General features: G+C 43.2%; 1 protein-coding gene across 1 annotated transcript in view; it reads right to left on the bottom strand.

The window, feature by feature from the left end:
• Positions 1-26,515, bottom strand: part of LOC122817164 (DNA (cytosine-5)-methyltransferase 3B-like) — a 1,566,941-nt gene that overhangs the window by 628,643 nt on the left and 911,783 nt on the right. The window contains exon 4 of the mRNA XM_044090371.1: positions 25,904-25,989. Coding sequence (XP_043946306.1) covers positions 25,904-25,989 — 86 coding nt within the window. The remainder of the gene's footprint in view (positions 1-25,903; positions 25,990-26,515) is intronic.

The raw sequence follows: 26,515 nt of genomic DNA on the forward strand, positions 1-26,515 counted from the left end.
CTTCCCTTCCCCTCAATCATGCCTCCCATTTTCCTGAAGCTGTTAACCTGCTCTACTAGTTTCCATTCTATCTCAATTTTCAACTTCTTCTGATTTTCCCATTTGCTATTATGACAACTGTTATGTCTATACTCATCTCATCCCAAGTGCCATCAGTTTTGCATTCCATTCCCCTATCCTTTAATGCTATATCATCTGCATACAGTAACTTTTTTTATCTGTCCCCTTTGTCCTGGTTGCTAATGTAATCCATCATCAGAATGAACAGCAGCGGGCTCAGAGCTGAACTCTGATGCACATCCACTCCTGCTGTGAACAAAACACTGTTTTAACTTGAGTCATTGAGCCCTTGTACATAGCCTGCATTAATTCTACCAATGTTTCAGGGACTTCAAACCACCACAGGACTGCACAAGTCAACTTTCTTGAGACTTTTTCATATGCTTTCTCCAAGTCTAGGAATGCCCAATTAGACTCTTTCCTTATCTTTAGATTCCTCTCAAATTATCTGTATCACTGCAAATGTCGGGTCAGTTCTGATGCACCTTGATCTGAATCTGACCTGGTCATCTCCCATCCTACTTTCCATTGCTCTGCATATTTGTTAATCAGCCACCCTCTCCAGCACATTCATGCAGTGTGACATTAGTCTGATACATCTATACTGCCCACAGTTGCGAATGCCCCATTTGTTCTTGTACACTGGTAAAAGAATGCTTATCCCCTAGTCATTTGAGATAAGACCTTCTCTGCATACTGCTATGAGTTCCCTCAGCAGCTATTTCTCCCCTGCGTCACCCAACATCCTGATCATATCTGCTGTGACCTTATCTGAGCCTGCTGCTTTCACTGACTTCATCTTCCTTAGTGCTGATCTTACTTCTTCTAGGGTGGGCTCATTTCATCTTTCATTATAGACTGTCTCTGGGGCAGTACAGCTTCTGTGGGGTTTTCTTCATTCAGCTGCTGCTGGAAACACTCCTATCTGCCTTTGATGCTGTGTGAACTGGTGGGCAGGTTGTTGCTGGTATATAGCATCTGATGACTATCTTCCTTATATTTCGGTCTTTGCCTTGCAATTTGATAGTTTCTTTGTGCCATCTGTAGAGTTACCTTCCAGAAGCTAGTAGAGTGCCTCTTACGCCTTGTTCTTTGCTATTATGACTGATCTATTAACCTCTTTGTTAGCCAACCAGTATTCCTTCTTAGCTTTTCTATCTCACACCTTTTCCTGCACTCCTTTGTTCTTTTGACAACTTCCCAGAAGTCTGCATTCCACAACCAACTTTTTTAATGTACCTTATTTCCTTATCTGGCTCAGCCGCACATCTGTTCTATATTCTTCAAACCTGCTGTTTTGAGATGATGCCATTCATCTTCAACTCAACCTACTTTCTCTTCTTGAGGTGATAAAGCCATGAGTATTTCTTTGGACTTTTGTGCTTTCCCTCCATTTAACTTACATGACTTCTACCTAATATCTGTTGACCTTAGTGCCTTCTCTGGCCACTATTTACAGCTATTTGTGGCCAGCAGTGGTTTATGCTGTGGGGCCAAATATTGCATTGAGGAAGACTTTGCATTCTCAGGTTCTACCAGGCAAGACACTACATCAATTTATTTAATAGGAAGTTAATGTTCTGCTGTTTAGCTTGCCACTTCCTAATATGACAGGAGCAGTGGCTTTCTGGGCACATTCATGAAACCAAAATAAAACACACACACACACACACACACACACACACACACACACACACACACACACACACACACACACACACACACACACACACAAGATTAATTGCCATGAAGTCCATTTGATGACAGATTCAACAATACACGACTAATAATTATTCATTTACTTCCATTTGTTTAAAAGTCCGCCTGGGAATTGAAATGCCTACTTCCAGTGAAGCCACAGGGAGAAAAGCTCCAAAAACAGGATAGAAATATATTTTTGACAATGCAAAAGAATAACAGTTAGCAAAGATTATTTACAATTTTTTTCAAAGCAAACAGTCAAAAAGCATTACTTACAAAGCATATCAGAATAAGGAAACAAGTGTTTTTTGTAGCTATTGTGAGTAAAATCAAAAATATTACATTAATACTTTTGTATAAAATAAACAGTGGACAGAGTAAGCATTATTATTAAGCCTGGCAGTAAAGCATACAGGCTTAAGGTTATGAGTTTCAGAGGACAGTCCCTCTATATCAGCTTTCATACTGTCTTTGAACATGTGCTCCCAGGTCATCCCTGAAAAGAGGCAGTTATGTCTAGTGGACCTTATCCAGTTACAGCTGATTAGGTGACAAGGTCAAGAAAAGAATAAGTATGTCCCTAGCAGTGGCCTTTTCTTTTCAAGTTAAACAATCAGAGAGACAAAGCAGAAGGGCAGACAAAGATGCTGGAATTCCCTGTAGAAGGGTGTACCAGGATATTCTAAAGCTGTACAGAAATCTACCTCAAAGTCTTCTAGTGTCTTTAATTTCTTCATTATTCCAGCTTCCTGTAGTATTAAACCAATGTCATCCTTGCTCTTCTCTCATGTCACCCTTTATCTACTGACAACCTTGCTACAAAGTATCCCGGTCTCCTAATTATACTGACACAACGTTTCCCCTTCCACTTGCTTACCAACTTGTCTTATTATTCAACTTTTCTTCTTCTAACTGCAATTCAGTAGTTCTTTCACTACATTTTGTCTCCTGTTTCATAGAACAGAATATGCCATCACTTTCTAAAATGAACCATCCACTCACCACCCCACTATGATAACCGACACTTATATGCTTATCCCACATTCCCATTACATTGTCTACTCTCAATTGTCCTTCCTGTTACTTTAAATTTAACTCTCTTGCGTATAAGTATAGCCCCTAACTAGTACAAATGTCACTTTGCACTTCTACCACACACAACCTGTCATCTTTCATATGAAGTTTCTTTGTGGCGTATATTGTCCTTTGCCTTTCCCAGCTATGTTACCATGGACTTCTCAGTCTCGTATCTCCATCCAAAGCTACAGCTCATATTTGTCATACAACACTTAGCTAATCATCACATTTTTAACCACACCATATATCGTCTTTCAATAATAAAATATCTCTGTGCCCATAATTTTTTTTTGTGCACTTGGGAAGACTGTCTACATTCTCAATGCACGCCAAGCAAGTAATCTGCCTCGGCACATATGTAAATAAGTTAAGTGGGTATATACATGTCAACACCAGTGGTATAGTTGGGTAAATTCACAACTATGGTCCAGGTAACCTGAATACAGTTCATGGCAAGTAGTAACTAAGTAGTTAGAGCTGGTACGTTAGGAAGGGTAAGCTCAGCCTGGGCAGATAGGGTAGAGCTGGGTGCATGCTGCCACATACCTTTAGAGGAGGATGGCAATGCACATGTCTGGGGGTGGGGGTGGGGGTGAGTGTTCAGCTCACCAATTCCCACTTGGCAGATGCTTTCATTTTGAGTGCACCTACACGGGGAAGGCATTGTGAGCCTTTGCAGTGATGCAGATTTCTCATCTCTCTGCCTACAGGGAGGGTTAGGGCCATGACACATGTCTTTGTAGCCACAATGCTCGTGAAGACACAACAAACCCTTATGGCTGACTGAATGATGGCCCCTTCTGGGGCTCTAGTCAAGTAGAAGAGGCTTGATGTTGGCAGGTAGGGGGACAAAAATCACTTTTTAAAAAATATGAAGCATAAATCACAATCCAGGTCCAAATATGGACAATGTCTACACCTCATAATGCTCCAATCCAGGACCAACGAATAACTTTACAGAATGGATTCCCTATAGATAATCAGGGACTAGTTGATTGAGTAGTGTGTGGTTAAGATTACCTGTTATCATCAATCGAAGGCTAGACTGTTAGGCAGAGCAAAATATAGGACATCTGTTTGTAGAAGACTGCTGTATGACTCCTTTCCTCACTGTTGTGTGACCACACAGTTATTATATTTAAATTCAGGAGGTATGGGAGTTTGTCCCTCCCATAAAGGATGTCCACTGTGCACTGTCTCTATGCAAAAATGTTTATTTCAATCTTTGCAGGTGGGTAGTAAGTAAAATGTTTTCTCAATCACTTGTGAACAAATAATGTTTTTATGAATGGTCACATACTGATTTTGCAAGGTGAAGTATCAGAATCACTTCATGAACTCTTATGGTCTTAAATTAATTCATTTTTGGGCTACATGCTTCAAGAACAAATGATCAGACTTTCACACAACTGCTACAAACCACATCTAAATGCTGATTCTGATACTGACTTAAAGCTTTTTTTCTCTATTTCTGAATTTTGACTATGCTCATCAATTTATTGTGTTTACAGACATGACAAGAAACACAAAAGTATGCTGGTGGTTCTGTATTTATTAGCATTCTCCATTCTAAACTAAACCCACTTAAACCTCCTGTTAGTGGCAAAAAAAAAAGAAGTTATGTACTCACCATAATGTTCCATGTGTGTTGTCCATCTTTGTCTTCATTGTTACTAGGTTGGGTTCAGATCCAATCCTCGCATCCATCTCGGCCTTTATTTACACGCTCGAGACCCTCTGCCAGTTCGTGACTAAAATCCCTATCCCAGCATGCACCATAACCATCCACAGGTCTTGTTTGTCCTAATTATAAAGTTATATGTACTCCAAGGAAGGACTCAGAGGCTGGTCAAGAAGGACGTAGGTCAAGATAATTCAATTTGTACAGACTCGGCCTTCTAGGAATAAAAGAAGGAAAGGGGGAAGGATGGTGATATGTAAGAATGAAAGTGAAGATGGACAGCACACATGGAACATTATGGTGAGTACATGCCTTCTTATGTGATGTTGTCCTATCCCTAGCACATTGAATCCTGGGTGGCTCACAGGAGAATATTCCTCAGAACCATGGATCTAAAAAAGGCACTATTCCCAGAGGCCAAATCAACTTTGTAATGAGTGATAATGGTATGTGGTTTAGCCCATGTTGCAGCAGCGCAAATGGTGTCAATTGGCAGTTTAGCCAGATAGGCTGAAGAAGATGCAATGGCTTATGTAAAATGGACCTTAACTTTTCACGGACGTTCCTTGTTGATGTTTTATGGCAAGAGATAAGAATGTGCTTAACTCGAAAGGACAGGGTTGGAAACCTGGCTATCATTGGAATAGGAGCATCCATGCTGTCAGCTTGAGGGTCAGAAGGGATGGATGGAGAGTCCCTGATGCATGAGTCAGAAGGTCTGGAACTGGGTCCAGAATCCAAGGCTCCTCCCAAAGATGAGGCCACAGGAAGGGGAACCAGATTTGGCGAGGTCAGTTTAGAGAGATGAGTATCAAGTCCCTTCCCAAACAATTGGCTTTCTGAAGGACTTTGGGAATTAGTGGAAAAGGGGGAAAACGTAGAGGAGACCCGGAAGCCAATTGTGAACAAGTGCATCCCTTGGTGACTCCCCTGGAGGGGGGACGAGGGCAAAGTAGCTGCTGCATTTGGCATTCACAGATGTCGCAAAGAGGTCGCAGCAAGGCTGACCACATTTTCAGAAAATTTTTTCTGCTACTTCCTGTTTCAGAGACCACTTGTGAGGCATCAGAATTGCTCTGTTGAGTCTGTCCACTATCATATTGGATTTCCTCGGGATGTGCGTTGCTATCAGAAAACGTTGGGAGGAGATTGCCCACTGACATACTCTCAGGGCCTCTCGACAAAGGGCGTAAGCTCTGGTTCCTCCTTGTTTGTTAATATAACATATAACTGGCATGTTGTCTGCCTGGATTGCAATGGTTCCCAGAGTCCTGGAGTGCTTGCAACACTAAAAGCACTGCTCTCATCTGTAGGACATAGATATGCAAGTGGGCCTCGATATCCTGCCAGGTCCCTTGGACTGTCTTTCCCAGGTAATGCCCCCCCACCTTATCTGATAGGCGTCTGCCTGTGGCACCGTGGCAACAGGTTAGGGGGAAACAAAACAAATGGTCGACCTACAGTCACTCGAGAGGAGTGCAGCCACCATCAAAGATTCTTCTTGCAAGTTTCTGTTATGATTACGTAGTGAGACATCGGCAGTTCTTGCACTGACCACTGAGTGGATATCAACCACTGAAGAATACTTATATGCAGACATGCTAGGGGAACCAAAACTATCTCTGCCGCCATGATCCCTAGAACTTTGAGGGCCATCTTCGCTTGGCCTTTCTTCCTTTTTAAAAGTTATCTCACCTGGTACCTTAGAGATTGTATCCTTTCTGGTGGAAGTTTCGCCATCATATGTGTTGAGTCTCATTCATGAATACCACATGCTGAGAAGGCTCTAAGGAGGATTTTTCATAGTTTATGGTAATCCCTAGGTTCATAGGTTCATACTAGGCTATCTGCCCTAGGGCATTTATAAGCCTAGCCAGAATGTGTTTGGCTTTCGCCACCCATTTTAAATTAATTTTGCTATGGCCTTTTTTGAGGTTAGTATACTGTGCCTCTGTCTAACAGTGACACAGAAGTGATACCCGGGGTAACCCTACGATCTCCCATCCACTCATCAAGATTCCTCTTGAAGAGAGTCAATAAGGGACTCTGCCTAACCTGGACTGGGATTTTATTCCAGAGTGAAGGGAGCCTCTGGGTTATGAATCTGTCCCTCCAGCATGTCCTATTTATTTCAGTGCTGAGGTTCAAGTCTCTCGAGCATTGTAGCTTGATGGTATTTGGATTTTCTGAGGTGCAGCATGTCCATTAATTCTGGGTTGGACATGGCTTTATACGTCAGGCACAGATCGCCTCTGAACAGGTGGTATGCCACTGAGTAGAACTGGAGTTTCTTTAACCGGGCAGCATATGGCATCTGTTTGAGCCCTTTGATCCTCTTGGTGAGGTACTTTTGGGGTCTTTCCAGTTGCTGCAGGTGTCTGGTACGGTACATCCCAAAAGGGGCATTGTACTCAATTATGGGCCTGATGAGGGATGAGTAAAGAGGCACGATGACCTCCCCTGATCTAGATGTGAATCCCTTCATGATTAGGTGGGCTATATAAAATGTTTTTCTAACCACTTTGGCCACGTGGTTGTCAAATGAGAGATTGCTATCAACTTGGGTCCCCAGGTCCCTAATTACTTCTTCAGTACTTAATGGATTACCACCTATGTGGTAATTTGTGGGCACTTTGTTTTTGCCAAAGGGGTTGACTATACACTTTTTGGCTTTTAGCTTGAGGCCATGGCTCTGGCACCAGTTGTCTGTTTCTATGACGCCCTTTTGGAGGATGCTTGTGTCGGCTGGAGAGACGATTATGGCGCCCAGTTTGCAGTCATCTGCGAACTTGGTCAGCCACAGTCCTTCCGTGTTGGCCTGTACCTCCGAGAAATATATACCGAACAAGAGAGGTCCCAGGACTGAGCCTTGTGGGATGCCACTTGTAACTGGTTTGGAGTCTGAAATGGCTCCAGCAATTCTAAACATGTGGGTTCTGTCCTTGAGCCAGTTTGCGACCCATCTAGTGACATAGGGGTTTATATTTAAGCTGGTGAGCTTATCTATAATGCCCGAGTGGGGTATTGTATCGAAGGCTTTTGCGAGGTCCAGGTAGGCTGTGTGGACCACCTTCCCCTCGTCAATGGCCTTGGTGACTGTTTCAAAGAAATCAACCAGGTTAAGAGGCAGGATCTGCCCCTAACAAAGCCGAACTGGGTAGGATCCAGTGTCTGTAGGTCCCCAATATCTTTATTTATGAGGTCCATGATGATCCTTTCCATAGCTTTGCAGACCAAGCTAGTCAGGCTTATGGGGAGATAGTTTCCAGGATCCGTTGAGGCCGGAGCAGAGTTGCAAAGTTGCATTTCTGGCTTTGATGAGCTGATGCCTGGTCATGGTGGTTAACAGCCAGTCATCTAAGTATGGAAACGCACAGAATCCTAGTTGTCTCAAGTAAACCGCTACTACTGCCATACATTTGATGAACACTATGGGGGCTGTAGTGAGACCAAAGGGCAGAGCTCCAAACTGGTAGTGACTGGTCCCAGCCGAAAGCTCAAATGTCTGCTGGATCACCTGTCCATTTTTATGTGGCAGTACGCATCCTGGAGATCTACAGAGCACATCCAACTGTCTTTTCCCAAGAATGGGAGTATTCACTGCAGTGTCACCATCCGGAACTTGCTCTTCTTTACTGATTTGTTTAGAATGCTGAGATCCAGAAATGGTCTCCAGACCCTGTTTTCTTTGGAACTAAAAAGAATCTTGAGTTCAAGTTCCGAATCCTACTTGGGTGCGGGGACTTTTTGGATTACTCTTTTGTCTGGAAACTTTTGAATTTCTACAGTTGCCTGTTCCTTACGACTGGGTGGAATGTCCAAAACATTTTTCATCTTTGGGGCGAGAAGGGAGAATGGGATGATGTAACCTCTGGATATGATGCTTTGTACCCATTTTTCTTTTGTTATTTTCACCAGGCTTCTGGGTACAAGGATAAGCATCCCCTGACTGCCTCCACAGCTGGACAGTTGGGTCTCCTTTAAGGAGCACTGAAAGGGCCTACCAAAGAAAGATTCTCTGTCACCCTGATTTTGTGGACCCCCTCTGCCCCGAGGTCAGCGTTTCCATTATTACTTCCCCCTCTGCCTCTGGGGAAGTTTCACCACTTGTGTCCTGAAAAGATCTCTGTGATTTTTGGAACCACATCTTACCACTACCTCTCCGACCTTTGGGATAAGGTTTAGTAGACATAGGAAAACGGACTCCTACAGCAGAGAGAATCTTTCCTTCCTGTTCACACCTGGTCATGTGTCCTTTACCTTAGGCCCAAAGAAAGACGAGCTGTCAAATGGGGAGTTTACAAAGGAAGACTTAAAGGGTTCCGCAAAGTCACTAAAGTGCATCTAAGAATGTCTCCTTAGGGAAATTCCAGAACCCGCTGCTCTACTCGCTCCATCAGCTGTATAGGATATGAGCCTCATGGACACATTAACCACTGAATTTAAGGCAGTGAGCTGACAGGTTACTTTGTCAGTAACCCCTTCAGCTACTGAACCTTGGAGGATATCTCCTAGCTCTTTCAGGAGATCCCTCTGTAGTCTCATGAAATGGGGAAGACAGTTCAGTGATCTACAGAAAAAGCTGCTGAGGAAAAGATGCCTTTTCCATACCTGACCATAGTCCTGGACTCCTTGTTCGGGGATGGACAGAAGAAGATGCCTCCGAGAGTTCCTTCTTAGTGGCTGCCGCCACCACCATGGCATTGACTGGGACTCCTTTAGTTAAAAATGTTTTGTCAAAGGGAGCTGTGATAAACTTGTTTGGCCTCTTAGGAATAGGTTCCAAGGAATCTGGGGACTTTCATGCCTTTTGAGAAACCAGGTCCAGAAGCAGATCGAAAGATGGAGACACCAAAGAGTTGAAAGGGTGTGACCCAAAGGCCTTCAGGTACATGGACTCCTCTGGTGAAGGGTTAGAGGACTTCCAGCCACCTCTCTGTTTAAGTATTTCCAGGATGTCTCCAAAGGAGACATCATCAGGAGGCGACTGTGGGGACCCTTCCACATCATCATGGTCCGTATCAGAAGTGACAGACTCCTCTGGGGAATCTAAGTGCTTCCTCTTGCACAGCCTCTTCCGTGGGACCTCCTCAGTAGGGTACTCTGGGGAGGTTTTGGAAGAGTGGGGAGGTACCCTGTGGGGCACCCTGAGGCCTAGGGTCTCTGTGTCCCTGTGGATACAAGGGTAAAGAGGCAGGCACCAGTGTTCTGGAGGGAGGAATATCCGGAGAGGACTGCGGACCTGTTTGTGAGGACAGCACTCTCCTCATAACTTCGAAAGCCCCCCGTCCCTCATCTGAGGATATCCCTGTATCCGAAGAAGCTGAAGGACCTCGCCCAGAACCAAGGATGACTGACCCGAGGTAGGAGCCGAACTCACCCGAGCTGAGGCTTTGAGAAGCATAGTCTGATCCGACAGCTGTCCGATTCGACCCCCCCCCCCTCCGGACCCAACAGGAGAGTGTCGGCTCCTAGACTCCTCCATCTCCGATGGAACCGAGGAAGTCCGATCCATGGTCAGATTTGTGGAACCCGTGGTGGGTCTCTGATCCGACAGTTCCAATAATACCACCTCCGAATCTTCCGACTCCGAAGCCAGAGGCTGGATCGGAGGAGGACATGGAGCAGAGGAGGTGGATGTCGTAGGATCTGAAGCCCTGGGGGTAAGATCCAACAATAATTTGGCCAGTGCTGGTGTCTGTAATAGTTTCTGTACCACCTGATCCATGTTGTTGTCAGAAGGACTCCTAGAAAACCGGGTCAAGGGGGTGGGAGATTTCGTCTTTTGAAGAATGGGAGATCTCAAAATAGGGGATACTGGCTCCTTAGTTTGAAACTCCACTGGTGCCAAGCAAGAAGGAGTCGGAGCTGATGGGGCTTTCTCTGATACAGTAACCCTAAGATCCGAGGAGGACAATCTGGGTATTTTATATGCCAGATCCAAAGAAGTAGACGGGGAAGGTCTTTTCACAAATTTTTCTGATTTGTCAGACTTAGTAGAAGGAGACTTATCAGATTTACGCGAACATGTACCTTCTTCCATTACCTCTGAGAAGGGTGATTTTAAGAAGATCTTTTAGGATCAACTTAATCTTTCTCTCTAGGAGGGCTCTATGATTAAATGAATAGCAGATGGAGCACGACTCCTGGAGATGGATGGCCCCAAGACAATAAGCACAAAGGGTGTGTTTATCCCTAAAAGGCATCTTTTTGCTACACTTTTCACATTTTTTAAAACCCATTGGCCTAGATTCTTTACCCAACATTTTTAAAGGTCAAGAACAACAACAAAAAAATACAACAAAAGTTCTTCCTTTATAGCCTGGACCCTCTAACTTAAATGGATCGAGCTACTGAAAACACAACACACATGGGGAAATACAAGACTAAGTCCTCTAACTTAAACAGACCCTACTATAAAGCTATAAATTAAATGAACTGTAACACTGCAATGACACTGCACTAAAAGACAAACTGTGAAGAAGAACAGCAAGAGCACTAGGGTTAAAGCCCTCTAACTAAAAACGGGCTGTTACAGAAATACGGCAACTACAGAAAAATCAGATGCCAGGAATGGAAATACAAGGCCTAGCGGATAAACGACGGCCAAAGTCAGAAAAACAGCTGAATTCGAAAATTAGCCAGTTACGAGAAAACACACTCAGCTATAAAAGCTAAAATATCTAATTATCCCAGCAAAAACTCTTAAGAGTTACAGCATAAGGTAATCAAAAAGATTATACTTAGCCACAGCTAGCAGACGAAAGCTCGATCTGTTTAGCAACAAATGAGATCTGGGGATGGTTCTAGTACATGCTGGGACAGGGACTTTAGCCACGAGCTAGCAGAGGGCCTCGAGTTTGTAAATAAAGGCCGAGACGGATCCGAGGATCAGATCCAAACCCAACCTAGTAAGAATGAAGGTGAGACAGGACAACATAACACTGATTATTTCACTAGAATCCTGGAATCTGAAAGCAACTCAAGATATGCTCTACCTACTTAAACCAAGACTCTCTTTCTAAACTGCTCGACAAGACTCTAAAATGAATAAATACTGCTTTCAAATCAGTAGTTAGCATCACAGAATCTATATTCTAAAGTGAATGCTATAAAAAAAAGTTATGTACTCACCATAATGTTCCATGTGAGTTGTTCCATCCCGCCTTCATTCATCACTGATGGGTTCGGAGCCGATCCTTGGCTCCGACACGGCCGACTAGCAAGCTCAAAGTTCTCCAGTAGCTCGAGACCCCACTCCTTATCCCATAATGCACTGCTGGAATTACCTCAGATCTTGTTTGCTGCGTACCATATAATAGTACAACAATTATTCTGCCTAGGAATGAATACACATTGAAAAAACATGATGAAGACAGTCTCCAGGTCAACTGTCAACCAGGAAGAGGCAGGAGGGAAGGACGTGAGAATGAAGGCAAGATGGAACAACTTACATGGAACGTTATGGTGAGTACATAACTTCTTTATGTGAAGTTGTTCAATCTCGCCGTTCATTCATCACTGATGGGTAGTGTCCCTAGCATCCTGATCTTGGGTGTCTCATGGAAGTACACTCTTCAGCACCGTAGAAACAAATGAAGCCCTGTCCCTGGAGGCCTTATCCTTATGAGTTATAAAAGTGTGAGGTTTAGATCAGGTGGCTGCTGCACAGATGTTATCCAAAGGCAATTTGGCTTAAAAGGCTGACGAGGTAGAAACTGCTCTGGTTGAATGAGCCTTTACCTTACTAGACAATGGCATATTATGACAAGCAAATGTATAGGTGATGCAATCCGACAGCCACTTAGACAGGGTTGTTTTAGCAACTGGTTTACCTTTCCTGGTCTCATAAAAGGACACAAAGAGCTGATCTGATTTCCTAATGTCTTTGGTTCTGTCCAAATAAAATCTAAGTTGTCTATGAACATCGAGTTTATGCAACATATATTACAATTTGTTGGTATGATTAGGGATGAAAATAGGCAACTCAATGACTTGATTAATGTTAATCTCAGAACATACTTTGGGCAGAAAGGATGGATTTGTTCTGAGAGATACCCTGTCAGTATGGAAGACCATGTAAGGGGGCTTGATGGAAAGGGCTTGGAGTTCTGACACTCTACGGGCTAAAGTGCTGGCTACTAAGAAAGTAGTTTTCCATGACAAGAATTTTAGTTCACAAGATGATGCAGGCTCAAAAGGAGGAAGAATGATACAAGATAACATAAAATTCAAATTCCAGTGGGAATAAGGTGTCTTCACTGGAGTCCTTATGTGAAAGGAATATTTTGCAAAAGCCTTAGACAATTGGTGAGCCATAATATTCAAGCCATCAATTCCTAGATGGAAATTAGATATAGCAGCTAATTGTACTCGTACCGTAGCTGCCGCTGCTCCTTTGTTGAAGATTTCTGTCAAGAATTGTAAGATAGAAGACAATGGCGCTTGATAAGGGTCAATGTTGTGGGAAGAAGCCCAAATGGAAAATCTCTTCCACTTACTACGATACAATTTTCTGGTGGAAGGTTTGTGGGAAGCCAACAAAATCTGACTAGTGTCATGGGAAAGATTATAGAGCCTGGCTAAGCGGGGAATTGGAGCAGCCAAGCGGTTAGCTTCAGTGTCTGCAATGACGGTTGAAGATCCCCTGACAGATGTGTCAACAAGTCCGGAACTGGGTCCAGGATCCATGGATCTTCCAGAATATGATGATAAAGAAACGGGAACCAAATCTGCCGAGGCCAATGAGGGGCTATGAGGATGATTGTCTGTCCCAGCGACTTTGCTTTCTGTAAAAATTTGGATATCAGGGGAATTAGTGGAAATGCATAGAGGAGACCCGGGGGCCAATCGTGGACAAGAGCATCCCTCGGGGAATGACCTGGCGTGGGAATTAGGGCAAAATAGCTTCTGCATTTGTTGCTGATGTGACTGGCGAAGAGGTCGCAGGAAGGCTGGCCCCATTTGTGGAAGATCCTGTCCGCAGTCTCTTGTTTAAGAGACCATTCGTGGGGCAACAAGATTGCTCTGCTCAGTCTGTCTGCTATTACGTTGAATTTGCCCGGGATGTGCATTGCCAACAGAAAGCACTGGGTTGGCAGTCCCCACTGCCATACTCTGAGGGCTTCTCGGCAAAGGGGATAGGACTTGGTCCCGCCTTGTTTGTTCAGATACCAGACTACTAACATGTTGTCTGTCTGTACTGCAATTGTCCCTAGAGGAAGAGAGTCCTGAAAGTATTGCAATGCTAGAATTACTGCTCTCATCTCCAGGACATTGATATGCAGATGTGATTCTTGATCTGTCCATGTGCCTTGGGCAGTCCTTCCCTGAAACAGCCCCCTTCCTATCAGGGAAGCATCCGTGGTCACAGTGGCAACAGGAGGGGAAGCATGAAAGGACGTCCTATTGTGACATGAAGAGACGTCAACCACCATTGAAGATCCTTCTTGCAGGAATTTATTATCAGGATCATGTGACTCACTGGAAGTTTTTGGTAAGACCATTGCGTGAACAGAAGCCATTGAAGGATTCTCATATGCATCCTTGCTAAGGGGATTGCTAGAATAGCTGCCGCCGTAAATCCTAGAACTTTCAATACCTCTGCTGCTGGTGCTCTGTTCTTTGATATAAGGGACATGATGTGTTGGCAAGAATAGAGATTCTTTCTGGCAGAAGGCACAGAGTGGTGGCTGACGTGTCTAGTTCTGTCCCTATAAAAATGATATGCTGCGATGGCAACAAGGCAGACTTTTCAAAGTTTACTGTAATGCCTAGCTGATCGCAGAGTATCAGAGTAGCCTCTCTCGCTTGAAGAAGCTGATGCCTGGTGGTGGAGGTAAGGAGCAACCGTCTAGATACGGAAACACCTGGAATCCTAGATGCCTCAGGTGAGCTGTGACTACTGCCATGCACTTGGTAAACACTCTGGGGGCTGTAGTGAGACCAAAGGGCAGAGCTCGGAATTGATGATGATTGGCTCCCAGCCGGAAACACAGGTGATCTCTGGATGGTCTGGCCATCTTTATGTGGTAGTACGCATCCCTGAGATCAATCGAGCACATCCAATTGTCCTTCCCCAACAAGGGGAGTATGGACTGTAACGTGACCATTCGGAACTTCTCTTTTCTCACAAATTGGTTGAGTCTGCTGAGATCCAAAATGGGTCTCCAGTCCCGTTTTCTTTGGAACCAAAAAGAACATTGAGTAAGTTTCAAATCCCGTCTGGTCTGCTGGGACTGGCTGGATGACTCTTTTTTCTAACAATCGGCATACCTCTATTGCTGCTTGTCCCAAGTGACTGGGTGGAACGTCCGGGATTTTTTTGATGGGAAGAGGCTGGGTGGAGAATGCTATGAAATACCCTCTGGAAATGATACTTTGTACCCAACTGTCATTTGTTATATTTAGCCAGGTTTTGGGGTACAAAGATAAGTGACCCCCGACTGCCTCCAGAGTAGACAGCTGGGCCTCCCTTCAGGAGCACTGGTAGGCTTGACCAGAGCAGTGATCTCTGTCACCCTGGTGTTGTGGACCCCCTTCCATTGAAACCCCCTTCTCTGCCTCTGGAGGGGGGCTCTCCACTTGTGCCTTGAATGGCTCCTTGGGATTTCTGGAACCATATCTTTCCTCCCCTCTGACCTTTGGGAAAGGGTCGAGTGGGGGTGGAAAAATGGACTCCGACAGCAGACAGAGTCTTTCCTTCTTGCTCACACCTGGTCAAAGTCTCCTTCACCTTTGGCCCAAAGAAAGATGAGTCGTCAAATGGGGTATTAGTAAAAGAAGACTTGAAGGGTTCCACGAAGGAACAGAGTCGCATCCAGGCATGCCTACGGAGAGTGATTCCTGTACCTGCGGCTCTACTTGAACCATCAGCTGTGTATGATATGAGACGCATGGATGAGTTGACTATCAAATTGAGGGTAGAGAGCTGAGTGGCAATCTTATCGGATACACTCAAAGCTACAGCACCCTGAAGAGTATTTCCCAACTCCTTAAGGAGATCTCTCGGCAGTCTGGTAAAATGTGTCAAGTAGTTCAATGATCTGAGTGAGAAAGTCGCTGAACTGAACATGCGTTTCCCATATCTATCCATGATCCTAGATTCTCTATTAGGAGGATGGATAGATGAGGAAGTCCAGACATTTCCTTTTTGGCGGCTGCCGCCACCACCATGGCATCAACAGGAACTCCCTTGGTCAAAAAGGACTTATCCACAGGGGCTGAAATAAACTTATTAGGCCTCCGAGGAACAGGTTCCATAGATTCTGGATACTCCCACGCCCTACAACAGACCAGATCCATAAGCTCATCATAGGGCGGAGATACCCAAGAGGTACAGGGTTGATACCTAAATGCCTTCAGGAGAACCGACTCTTCTTCAGTAGGGATCTTGGACTGCCAATCACCCCTCTGCCTAAGGATTTCAAGAATCTCTTCAAAGGAGATGTCCTCAGAGGGGGATCTGGGGGACCCTTCTGATTCATCCAGGTCGGTGTCCGATGTGATAGACTCCTGGGGGGAGTCCAAATGCCTCCTCTTGCATAATGTCTTCCTGGGAACTTCTTCAGGGGGAACTTCTGGAGGGGTCTCAGATGAGCAGGGAGCGCCTTGTGGGGTTACCTGAGGCTCTGAGTCTCTATGCTTGGGAGGACCGGAGGAAACTGAAACAGACACAGGCACTTTAGGGGAAGAAGAGGCCAGACATTGAGATAAGGAAGTCTTGGGAGACAACACTTGCCTTATGGCATCGAATGTACCTCGGCTCCGATGAGAAAGAGTCGATGGCTCCGATGGAGCCGCAATCTCCTCCCACACCAAAGCCGTGGGCTTCGAGCCCCAGGTAGGAGCCGAGCTCACCCGAGCCGAGGCCCTGAGAAGAAGAGTCGGCACCAACAAGTCGGTGCAGCTATCCTACCCAGACCTGACCGGAGAGTGTTGGCTCCTAGAGTCCCCGGTCTGCACTGAGAACGTCCGAGCAGATGGAGCCGACGACACTGGAGTAGGTGTCGGCTCCAAGGGATCCATAATCATCAGGTCGGCCTCCTTTGGCTCCGAAGGTCCGATATGGCTTGGAGGAGGAGCAGACAATTCAAAGGTAGTGGTCTTCGGCTCCGATGGTTGTGTCTGAGCCAACAGCAATTTAACTAGGCCTGGTGCCTTTAAGAGTTTCTGAACCAGCCGGTCCATATCCAGATCAGATAAGCTGACAGAGGACCTGGAATAGTAGACAGATGGAGCTGATTGGAGCAATATGGAAGGAGGTTTTTCGGCAACTGGTTCCAAAGCCGTGTCCCGGTTCTGAAAAGAGCAGATTGTCAGCTCCAAGGGCAGTGGAGCTGAAGCCACCACACTCTCTGACCGCTTTCCTTTCTTGGATCTAGAATCAGTTGAAGACTTAGAAGATTTAGATGATTTACTCTTGAAGACTCTTGAATCTTGAAGATGAAGACTCTTGCAGATGTACCTCACCCAAGCAGTAAACACACTGCACATGGGCATCTGTGACTGACATTTTCTGTCCGCAGTCTGGGAACTTTTTAAACCCAGACTTTGGATGCTTGTCCATATCTTCAGACATTACACAACTCAAGCACACTGATTAACTAAAAGCTGTTTTAAACTAAGTAACTCACACAAACACACACACAGCCCAAAAGGGGCACTAACAACGAAATAACTACAAACAGTAATAAGATATCCAAAACAATAGTCCCAAAGGGGATCACTGACTAATCACTAATTCTAAGGCCAAAAGGCCGAAGGCAAGATAGAAATACAGAGGAAAGGGGTAAAAACACAGAAAAAACTACTATTTACTATCTAGTATATCTGCTACTAAGAATAGAACAAGGGTATATAAAAAGAAAAAATATAACTTGCTGAAAGTTGAAAAACTCCCAATAAAGTCTCGAGCCAAGCTGGAAACCAAGAGATCTGTGCCGCAGCAAGCTAGAGCTGAGGTAATTCCAGCAGTGCATTATGGGATAAGGGGTGGGGTCTCGAGCTACTGGAGAACTTTGAGCTTGCTAGTCGGCCATATCCTCGGCTTCGAACCCATCAGTGATGAATGAACGGCGAGATTTAACAACTTCACATCTACTGTTCTACTGTGAGCGCTATAACCTTTTTTCCAATGATCTGAATATTTTTGATTATCCCAGCTCTTGAGCCTTCCCACCAGAAAAGAACCAGTCCCGTAATAAATTTGATTGCATTCTCAGCAAATTCCAGAAAATAGTCCAGTTTAAAGTTAGCATTGTACATATTTCCCTGAGTGGTCTCTCTCCTACCTCTAAGACCTGGAGAGATTTCAGCCTCATACTAAATATTGACATATATTTGAGTTTCACACTTCAATTTCTTCAAAAAATGCATGCCAACACAAATCCTGTTATTCTAGCTGCTTTCTAAGTTTACAACAGCAATACTTACAATCTGTCCCTATTTATGGGCCTTCAAGCCCCCATTACGTTTTGTCCAGATGTCTTGAGCCAAGAGATTGAGAGGTATGCTGCTGATCCACTGAGAAAACTTAAGCTATGGCGTTATTCTTTCCTCTGAGTTACCAAGGAGGGCACCTAGGCAATGCATGGTAGGAACCATACATGGAAAATATGACCAAAATAGAACAACGCAGTCCTTATAAACACAGCAAAACCTAAGGGATATCTAAAAAGTGAGTGTTAGAAAATCTGAAATGATCTATTTCACTTCTTTACTAAAATTCACAAAAAAAAAAAAAAAAAGAAAACAATCTCAGGAAATACTTCAAAGAAACACTACCTAGTGTGAACTAACATGAGGGTGTTACCTCCTTCATCCCATCACCATTACTAAAAACATCAGCAAGTATTTCATGCACTATGATGCCACTCTTAACTAAGGCTTGGCTAATGCCACCAGCATCCCAGTACTCTAACCCTGGTCTTTCCACCATTCTAACCCAATTTTGCTTTAAAGTACCTGAAAAAAAAAAAAAACTTCTTTATGCTTTTGAACAATCCAGCCCCTCCTCCATCAATAAGTAACCTTGCAAATTCCTGCATCTAGGTGCAAATCCATCTACCTACAACATTTTCCCACGAGGTCAGGGTAACAATCACTTACAGCCAGTCTTCACATCATAGGGTAGCTAGCCCTGCAGCGGTTGTTCTTACATATGACAGGCACACACACACATGCACATTCATACCTACAACCAATTTTGTTTGTGCAATGCATCTGCTGCATGTGTTTGGAAGGTTGGAAGAAACCAGAGCACCCAGAAAAAACCCACACAAACACAGGTCAGACACACAGACTCCTTACAGACAGGAGTTTCCCAGAAAACAATGATCTAATAATATAGAAATAGGCACTAGTAATACAAATCCACAAAGCTGACTCCAAGAATATGTTTAGTGTGACGCCATATTCAAGTAAATAGTGTCTCGTGCCTACAATAACAAATAAGTGCTACCTTGTGAATGGAACACGTAATGGGTATCAGCACTTAAGTTGCCACCACTTAAGAACACTTGGAGAGGAAAGTGTAATTTGGACCACTGAGGAAATGATTCCACCAGATTTTCATAAGTATGCATCACGACTTTCACTTGTATGTCTAGGAAGGAGAATGGGGAACTTTTGTCAGGTAGAAGCAAAGGCATGTGAACGTGAAGCATCTTGGCATCCTCATTCACTTCTGAAATGCTCATTTGGAACCCTAGTGGATCAAGGAATTTGGAACTGATGGTGCAGATTATTGCCTGAACTGTAGAAGATACCCATGGCTTGGACGAGCAGAGCTTTCTGTATCACCAGAGACATAAAAACCTAAAACCACACCTCTCCCAGCCACCAAAGGATGACACAAATTAAATTTGGTCTTTTCCCTCCTAAACTTTGTGATGATGTGTGGCATCTGTAGGAAGAGTGGAAAAGAATACAGGCAGTTTTCAAGCCACAAAACAGGACAGAAAAGCATTCTCCTGAGTAGAAAAGAGGTAAAGCTACAGACTGTTCCACTTCCAGCAGACCTGGACCATTTCTGAAATTTCATTTTCAGGAGAGGGCTGGATCTGTAACAGAGAGTCAACTAGCTTGTTCAATTTCCCTGGAATGTAAACAACTGAGAAAGTGATACATTCTCTATGGCACACTGCTAGAAAAGTATCACCTCCCAGCATTGGGGTACATCTGTATGTCCCTTTACTTCTTTTGATGCCACAAGACTGACTGGCATGCTGAATGAATAAGTGAAGAATGAATCTACAAGCTGCATGGTCAAGGAGAATTCTCAGTGCTCCAAATGAGTGATGCAGAGGAACCCTCTCCAGGACTGTCCACAATTCCTAAATTATGTTGGTGCCTGCATGAGTTCCCTACTAGTGAAGTTTCTGTTATTAACACTACAATAGATTTGGATGCAATAACAAGAGTCCTACAAACAAACTGGTGGGGGCTGTGCACTACTCCATGGCCTGATGACACAGAGGTGACACTAAAGGAAAAGCTGTAAGCATGTGGTTCCTTTAAAGCCACTGACACATGATAAGCTATTGTAAAACCTGCACCCTCCGGTATGTAAATAGTGCCAAGAAGGTTGAGCCAGCCATGAAACCCAACAGAGACTGCAGGGTTCAGGCTTGGACTGTGCATCCTGTTTTCACTAAGGATACCTACCAGAGCCATGACTTCCTGAGCTCCTGCTAAGGGCAGGAATGACCATCACTGAATATTTTCCATCTCCATACCTATAATCTTACTTTGAGATCTAGTACTGATTTGGCCATCAAGAGTGCCCTGTAATTCTCTTTTCTTCTGCCTCTGGCCCATATGTCCATCTCATTCCAGATTAGTGTTGTCCACAAACAGAAGTGAACTGGAAACCAGAGACCACCTGTTATATGGAACAGATAGAGAAGTCAGGGAAGGCTTAGGGTTGTACCATCCTTAATGCCCCTGGGATGTCAGTAGACTAGAGCTACATCACTCTCCCTGTTAGCCAGCAATCATGGTACATAGCTTCCTAGTCTTAACTAAAGATAGGTGTATGCTTCCACATGTCCATAATGATCAGGTACAGTTCAAATACTCATCTGTGTTCACACACCTTTGAGTTCTTGTGTCTATGGCATGTACTTCCAGGGTCTCCTCCACAGAGTACTCTAACAGTGGTACTTAGCAATGCCACCACCTCTGACAGGAAAACTTGCTTTGGGTATGTACTTCCTCCCCTCCTTGACCAGATCCTCAAGTGCTTGTGACTCTTAACTGAGCCTGAGTCATTTGAACCTTAGTCAGCAATTTATCCTTCTGTTCTTTGGAGGCACTGCATAGAAGGTGAGGTTTTTTGGTGCCCCAACAAAGTCACGGTTTGCAGGAATCCCAACAGTCAACATTCTCTTTCTAGAGACCAGAACCTTCCTCCATGCTTTGAAATTCTCCTTTGCTTTGGTAGCTAGTACTGTTTCTTCACATCCTGTGATATATGCTCCCATCAAAGATTAAAACAATCATGCTCAAGTGGATTTAAGAAAGAAATGAAACTCCTTTTCTTGAAGAAGTCAATGTCCCTACTATAAACAGAAATAATGTAATGTGTCACCTCATATGCTGCTGACTTGCATTTAAATATGGGTTTGAAATCTGTCATAATCTTGCTCTTTCATGTTCTGTCACAAAATACATCTCTGAAGCAGCTTTGATGCATGATTACAAGAATTTAGGCTGGGATTCAGAAAGAATCCTACCATGGTTGTTAACTGCTGGGGCCAAAAGGGGCATGTTCCATGACTGTGAAAAATGCTATTTAGAGACATGTTTGGCAGAAATGAGGACAGACTTCATTAACAGCTGCTTTAAATGTCTCTGAACTGCGTGATGTTACCATGTGTGCTAATCGGAATACATTCATTTGATCGAGCGCACATTGCTCGATTATGCACAACACCGACTTTAAACCTCGAATTTCGGAATGCCGAACAGTCGGAATGTCGTAAACACCGAATTCGACATTTCCGACCTCTCAACCACCTAAACAAGTGCTACCATGGGTCAGAAAGGGGGCGATATTTTGCGATTCGCGACTCTTGCGATCACTTTTTTGGGATTTTGCCGCACTGCTTTTGACGTAGTATACATAGGTAAGTTAACCGTCGGCTAAATGAATGTATACTGTGCTAATCAGCTGGCAAAGACCACTGGCAACACATGCATCAATTTGACACAGGACCATCCTCATTCAAACATACACAAACGCACACACACACACACACACACACACACACACACACACACACACTTACACAAACACCACACCTCTTAACTGTCCTGGAGTTTATAAAATGTCCCTGATGTTGCCTCTTACTTTTTTCTCTCCCTTGTAAATCAGGGATGATTCTTCTTACTGTTCAGAAAATGCATAATGATGCAAGACCTATTGCTCTATCAACATTTTAAGTGGTCTGAAGTAATATTTAAAAAGTCTCCCTGCTGTCTTATGTTCCCATCAGCTTTGTCTAGATATCATGGAGCATGGTCCTTGTACCTCATGGACCACTACAGTCAGTCAAAAATGCCAGACATTTGAGTTTCGTATTTCTAATTGACTAAAATATACTCTGTGATACAAGAACTGTTGTTCGGTTAACTTTGTAAGTGACTTAGAGTAATATTTAAAGAGTGTCCCTGGTATCTAGTATCTCCTTCATACATTTTTCTGCTTCAAAACCAGTTCCTCTATTAACTTTTACAGTAATAATTACAAGTCCCTGGTGTCTACTGCCTACCAGGGGAGTTTTGAAGTATGGCAGCCTCCGCCTCCTACACGCACAACAGTGCGCACACACATACCTATTCTACCTATCCCGTAACTAACCACCCCCCACTGCGACCAACTTGGCAGGCATACACACACACACACACACACACACACACTCAAGCACTCACACGCACACACACACACACACACACACACACACACACACACACACACACACACAAGCACACACGCACACACACACCTCTTACACACTCATCCAAGACCAGTCATACCTCTGCAAACACACACATAATCACAGCCTCACACACACACACACACACACACACACACACACACACACACACACACACACACACACACACACACAAGTATGTCTCTGTAGACACTTACCTGATATTACTCTTTACATGGTCTTCCTATTGCAGTTTGTCTGTGTTCATTAACACAACACACCATAATAATTTATGCAGTTGAGCATCTCTGAATTGCTTGACTGTGTAAACTTCTTACCACAGGCATTTTTGGGGAGTGACCATGGCCAATTAGCACAAGCCACCCCTTAGAAAGCCTCATCAGCATATAGCATGACTGTGGAGATGGCCAACCGCAATCATCCTATAGACCGCGTTGAATCACTGAGACGGGCTTATCTCTGAATCAGAAAGGGCTGCCGCCAGTAGAAGCAGCTTGTGTTATGGCTCATCACTGGTGGTGGCCCTTTTTGAATTCCAGCCCTAGTCTAAATTTTCTGAGTAAAATCAATTATTAACCAAAAAATATATAGTCTCAGGCAATAAAACAAACAGAGCGAAAAGAAGCAATCAAGAAAAAAACAGTAGCACTGGATGCAACACAGCAGAATATCCAATTTATTGCAAGTAAGCGCTTTCAAGGGTTCACCTCTTCATCAGACTTAAATAAAAATGACTTAAAACAACCACATTAAATAGTACTCCAATTAACATTAATTGCATCAATTAAAAACAATTAACTTATTTAAAGCCATATCAACAATTTTGAACATCACAACATACATAGACTAAAAACACTAATGCCTCAACTGCCTCGCTTTCAGGAAGGATTTGATGGCAACCATATTATTCAAACCAGGCACTTTATCAGTGCACAGTAACATAATCCATTTTTGTTCAGCCGCCTCATTAATATTTCTCATGTCTCCTCCCCTTTTCCTGACTGCAAGTGTTTCTAAGACCATAAACTTAAACATATGCTCACTACCTTCATTCTTGGTGTGCAAAGCCAAGGCACTACTTTCCTTGTTATTTCTTATATCCCTCATATGTTCAAGTATCCTGTCTTTAAAATGTCGATTGGTCATGCCAATATAATGTGAAAAACATTTGACACAATAGCTAAAATATATCACATTGACTGTTTTACAGTCAGCATAATGAGAAGGCTCTATTTTGAAGCCTAACTTAGGGTGTACAAAGTTGATACCTGTGTGTATATATGCACAGGCAGTACAACTCCTGCATGTGTAGGTACCACTGCAAACATAATATAATAAAAGGGCAGGTGGTCAGGTTGATGAGATTACATAATGATGACGCAGAGCTGAATTCATCTCTGGAGTCCCTTAAACTGGATTTTATAGAAAGGGGTTATAAAAGTAAAGATATAGACAGGCACATCAAAGAGGCATGGAAAGATAGACATGGTAGGTGTAAACCATATTTTACCAATAATGCAACAGTATGTGATCCACATGTAGGTAGTTCATAGGTAGGTACTAGGCTATCGGCTCTAGGGCCTTTACAAGCCCAGCCAAAAAGGTCCCTCTACCTCTCTGTAGTGTTGTTGAGAGTAGTGAGATGCCACGACAGATCACTAATAAGAGTAGTAATGACTTGAGAATAACTTTGACATATGCTAGTAATATAAATATGACCTGCGACGTTATTAATAAGAACTGGAATATGCTCTCTACTCTGGATGGGTTCAAGGGGATAGTAGGAGACAAACCTAAGTTTAGCTTTCGAAACAATAAGACCTTAAAGAATCATCTTTGTTATAAATCCAATTTAAATAGGACTACTCTTAGATCAGATACAGTAGGTACTTACACATGCAGGAGTTGTACTGCCTGGCATGACCAATCGACAGTTTAAAGACAGGATACTTGAACATATGAGGGATATAAGAAATAACAAGGAGTGTCGTGCCTTGGCTGTGTACACCAAGAATAAAGGTAGTGAGCATATGTTTAAGTTTCTGGTCTTAGAAATACTTGCAGTCAGGAAAAGGGGAGGAGACATGAGAAATATTACTGAGGAGGCTGAACAAAAATGGATTATGCTACTGCGCTCTGATAAAGCTCCTGGTTTGAATAATATGGTCTCCATCAAACCCTTCCTGAAAGCAAGGCAGTTGAGGCATTAGTGTTTTTAGTCTATGTATGTTGTGATGTTCAAAATTGTTGATATGGCTTTAAAAAAGTTAATTGTTTTTAATTGAAGTAATTAATGTTAATTGGAGTACTATTTAATGTGGTTGTTTTAAGTCATTTTTATTTAAGTCTGATGAAGAGGTGAATCCTTCAAAGCATTTATTTGCAATATGAAAAAAGTATTCCCGTAACAGACTCAATGAAGGCTGTCCCAAAAACGTCACCAAAGTGCCAGTTTAACAAATCAGACTCTTCAGTCCAAAGATATATTTCCACAAGATTTAATGAACGAAAAACATGGAGCATAGGTTAAGCGCTTTCATTTCCAAAAAACGGAAACTTCTTCAGAACAACGCAACATCCTTCTTAGTAATTGGAGGTGTTATTGACTGGTATATTAATCGTTTTCGGTTTGTGTTTCGATCTTCTCTTGGGTATTTTGTACTATTCTACAGGTAGATACAGATACAGATACAGCGCTGCTAAGACTGAGTCGTGCACTACGGATTAACAGCAGACAATGACATCCAGCATAGAACAATGGCAGAAGGTAAAACAGCTTAAAAAGCTCTTAGATACTTTACCTTGCGAAACAAAAAGTGTGGTAGGGCAAAGTGTCTAATAGTTTTTAAAACTCTTCATTCTTCAGAGGATTGTTTCATTTCTGCCTGCTGTCTGTTCAGCAGAACTAAGTGTTTTCCAGCTTTCAATTTGCACTCCTACACTTTTGTTTTGGCTCAATTGTAAAACCTAGTTATCATTCTTAGAGTTAGATGGTTAAGCAAATTCACAAGTCACAGAAGATAATTAATGCCCAGAGATGACGGCACTACGCTTTCTTTTTTTACCTAAAGTACATAGAGCTTGGCAGGTTTCCTAATGATGTGCAGCACTGAAGAGTCAGCTCTTTCTCACTTAAGGGTACAGGAAATCAAAACAGTACACTAAAGCAGGGCTCTCACTAAAGACAAGTATCTATATATGCAGGAAAAAAGAGAAAAAAGTCACACAGAGTGCTTCCTTATACTAAGCGATGGCTGGACAAAGTAACAAAGCTTGACTGCAATAATCCACATTTAATAAATGTTTTGTGCACTACTCACCTATACTCCACAACATTACCAATTACTGCTCATCTGTACACCAAAATAATCAACTGGAGATAAAATGTTCAGTTAAGATAAAAAATAGTTTAAAATAAAAATACCTCTGAAAAACTAAGTTGCCAGGCGATGTCACCATTGCCTTTTCGCATTCTTTTATGTCCGTTGGCGGAAGACTTCAAGATCTTTCCTAGACAAATAAACGGCAATGCAAAAACAAGCATATTTACAGTTAAAACCTGCTTTGATAACATGCAAGTAGTAAATAAAACAACAGCTAACAGAATCTTCATCATGTACAACACCAACACATAGAAATTGTATTTATACTTAGAAACAAGCAGCTGTGAATAGGCTGAAAGGTTCAGAAGAATGAGACAAGCCATTATAAAGGTGTGTTTCCCAAGACTGTTTTCCAGGTTTCTGTAAATAAACAAGCTAGGTACAGGAATGCAATACTCATCTACCGTGAGGTAGAGTTGCATTTCCCACTGTGACCTTTTATTCTGACTTGTGGTGAGGTGTTCAGAGTCCCTTAGTAGGGATAATATGAATCTCGAGTAAACATTAACTGGCTGACATAGCAATATCTGCCCCAGCTGCTGACAAACAAAAAAAAATCACAACTTGAAAGGCAGAGTTATTTACTAAGTGCTTCTAATGAACCTTTGCCAAGAATGAATGTGCTATTTCTCCAAAGGTACATAAGGGAGATC

The sequence above is a fragment of the Protopterus annectens genome, chromosome 12.part0, assembly GCF_019279795.1.
Source record: "Protopterus annectens isolate FY-2018-M chromosome 12.part0, PAN1.0, whole genome shotgun sequence".
NCBI lineage: Eukaryota > Metazoa > Chordata > Ceratodontiformes > Protopteridae > Protopterus > Protopterus annectens.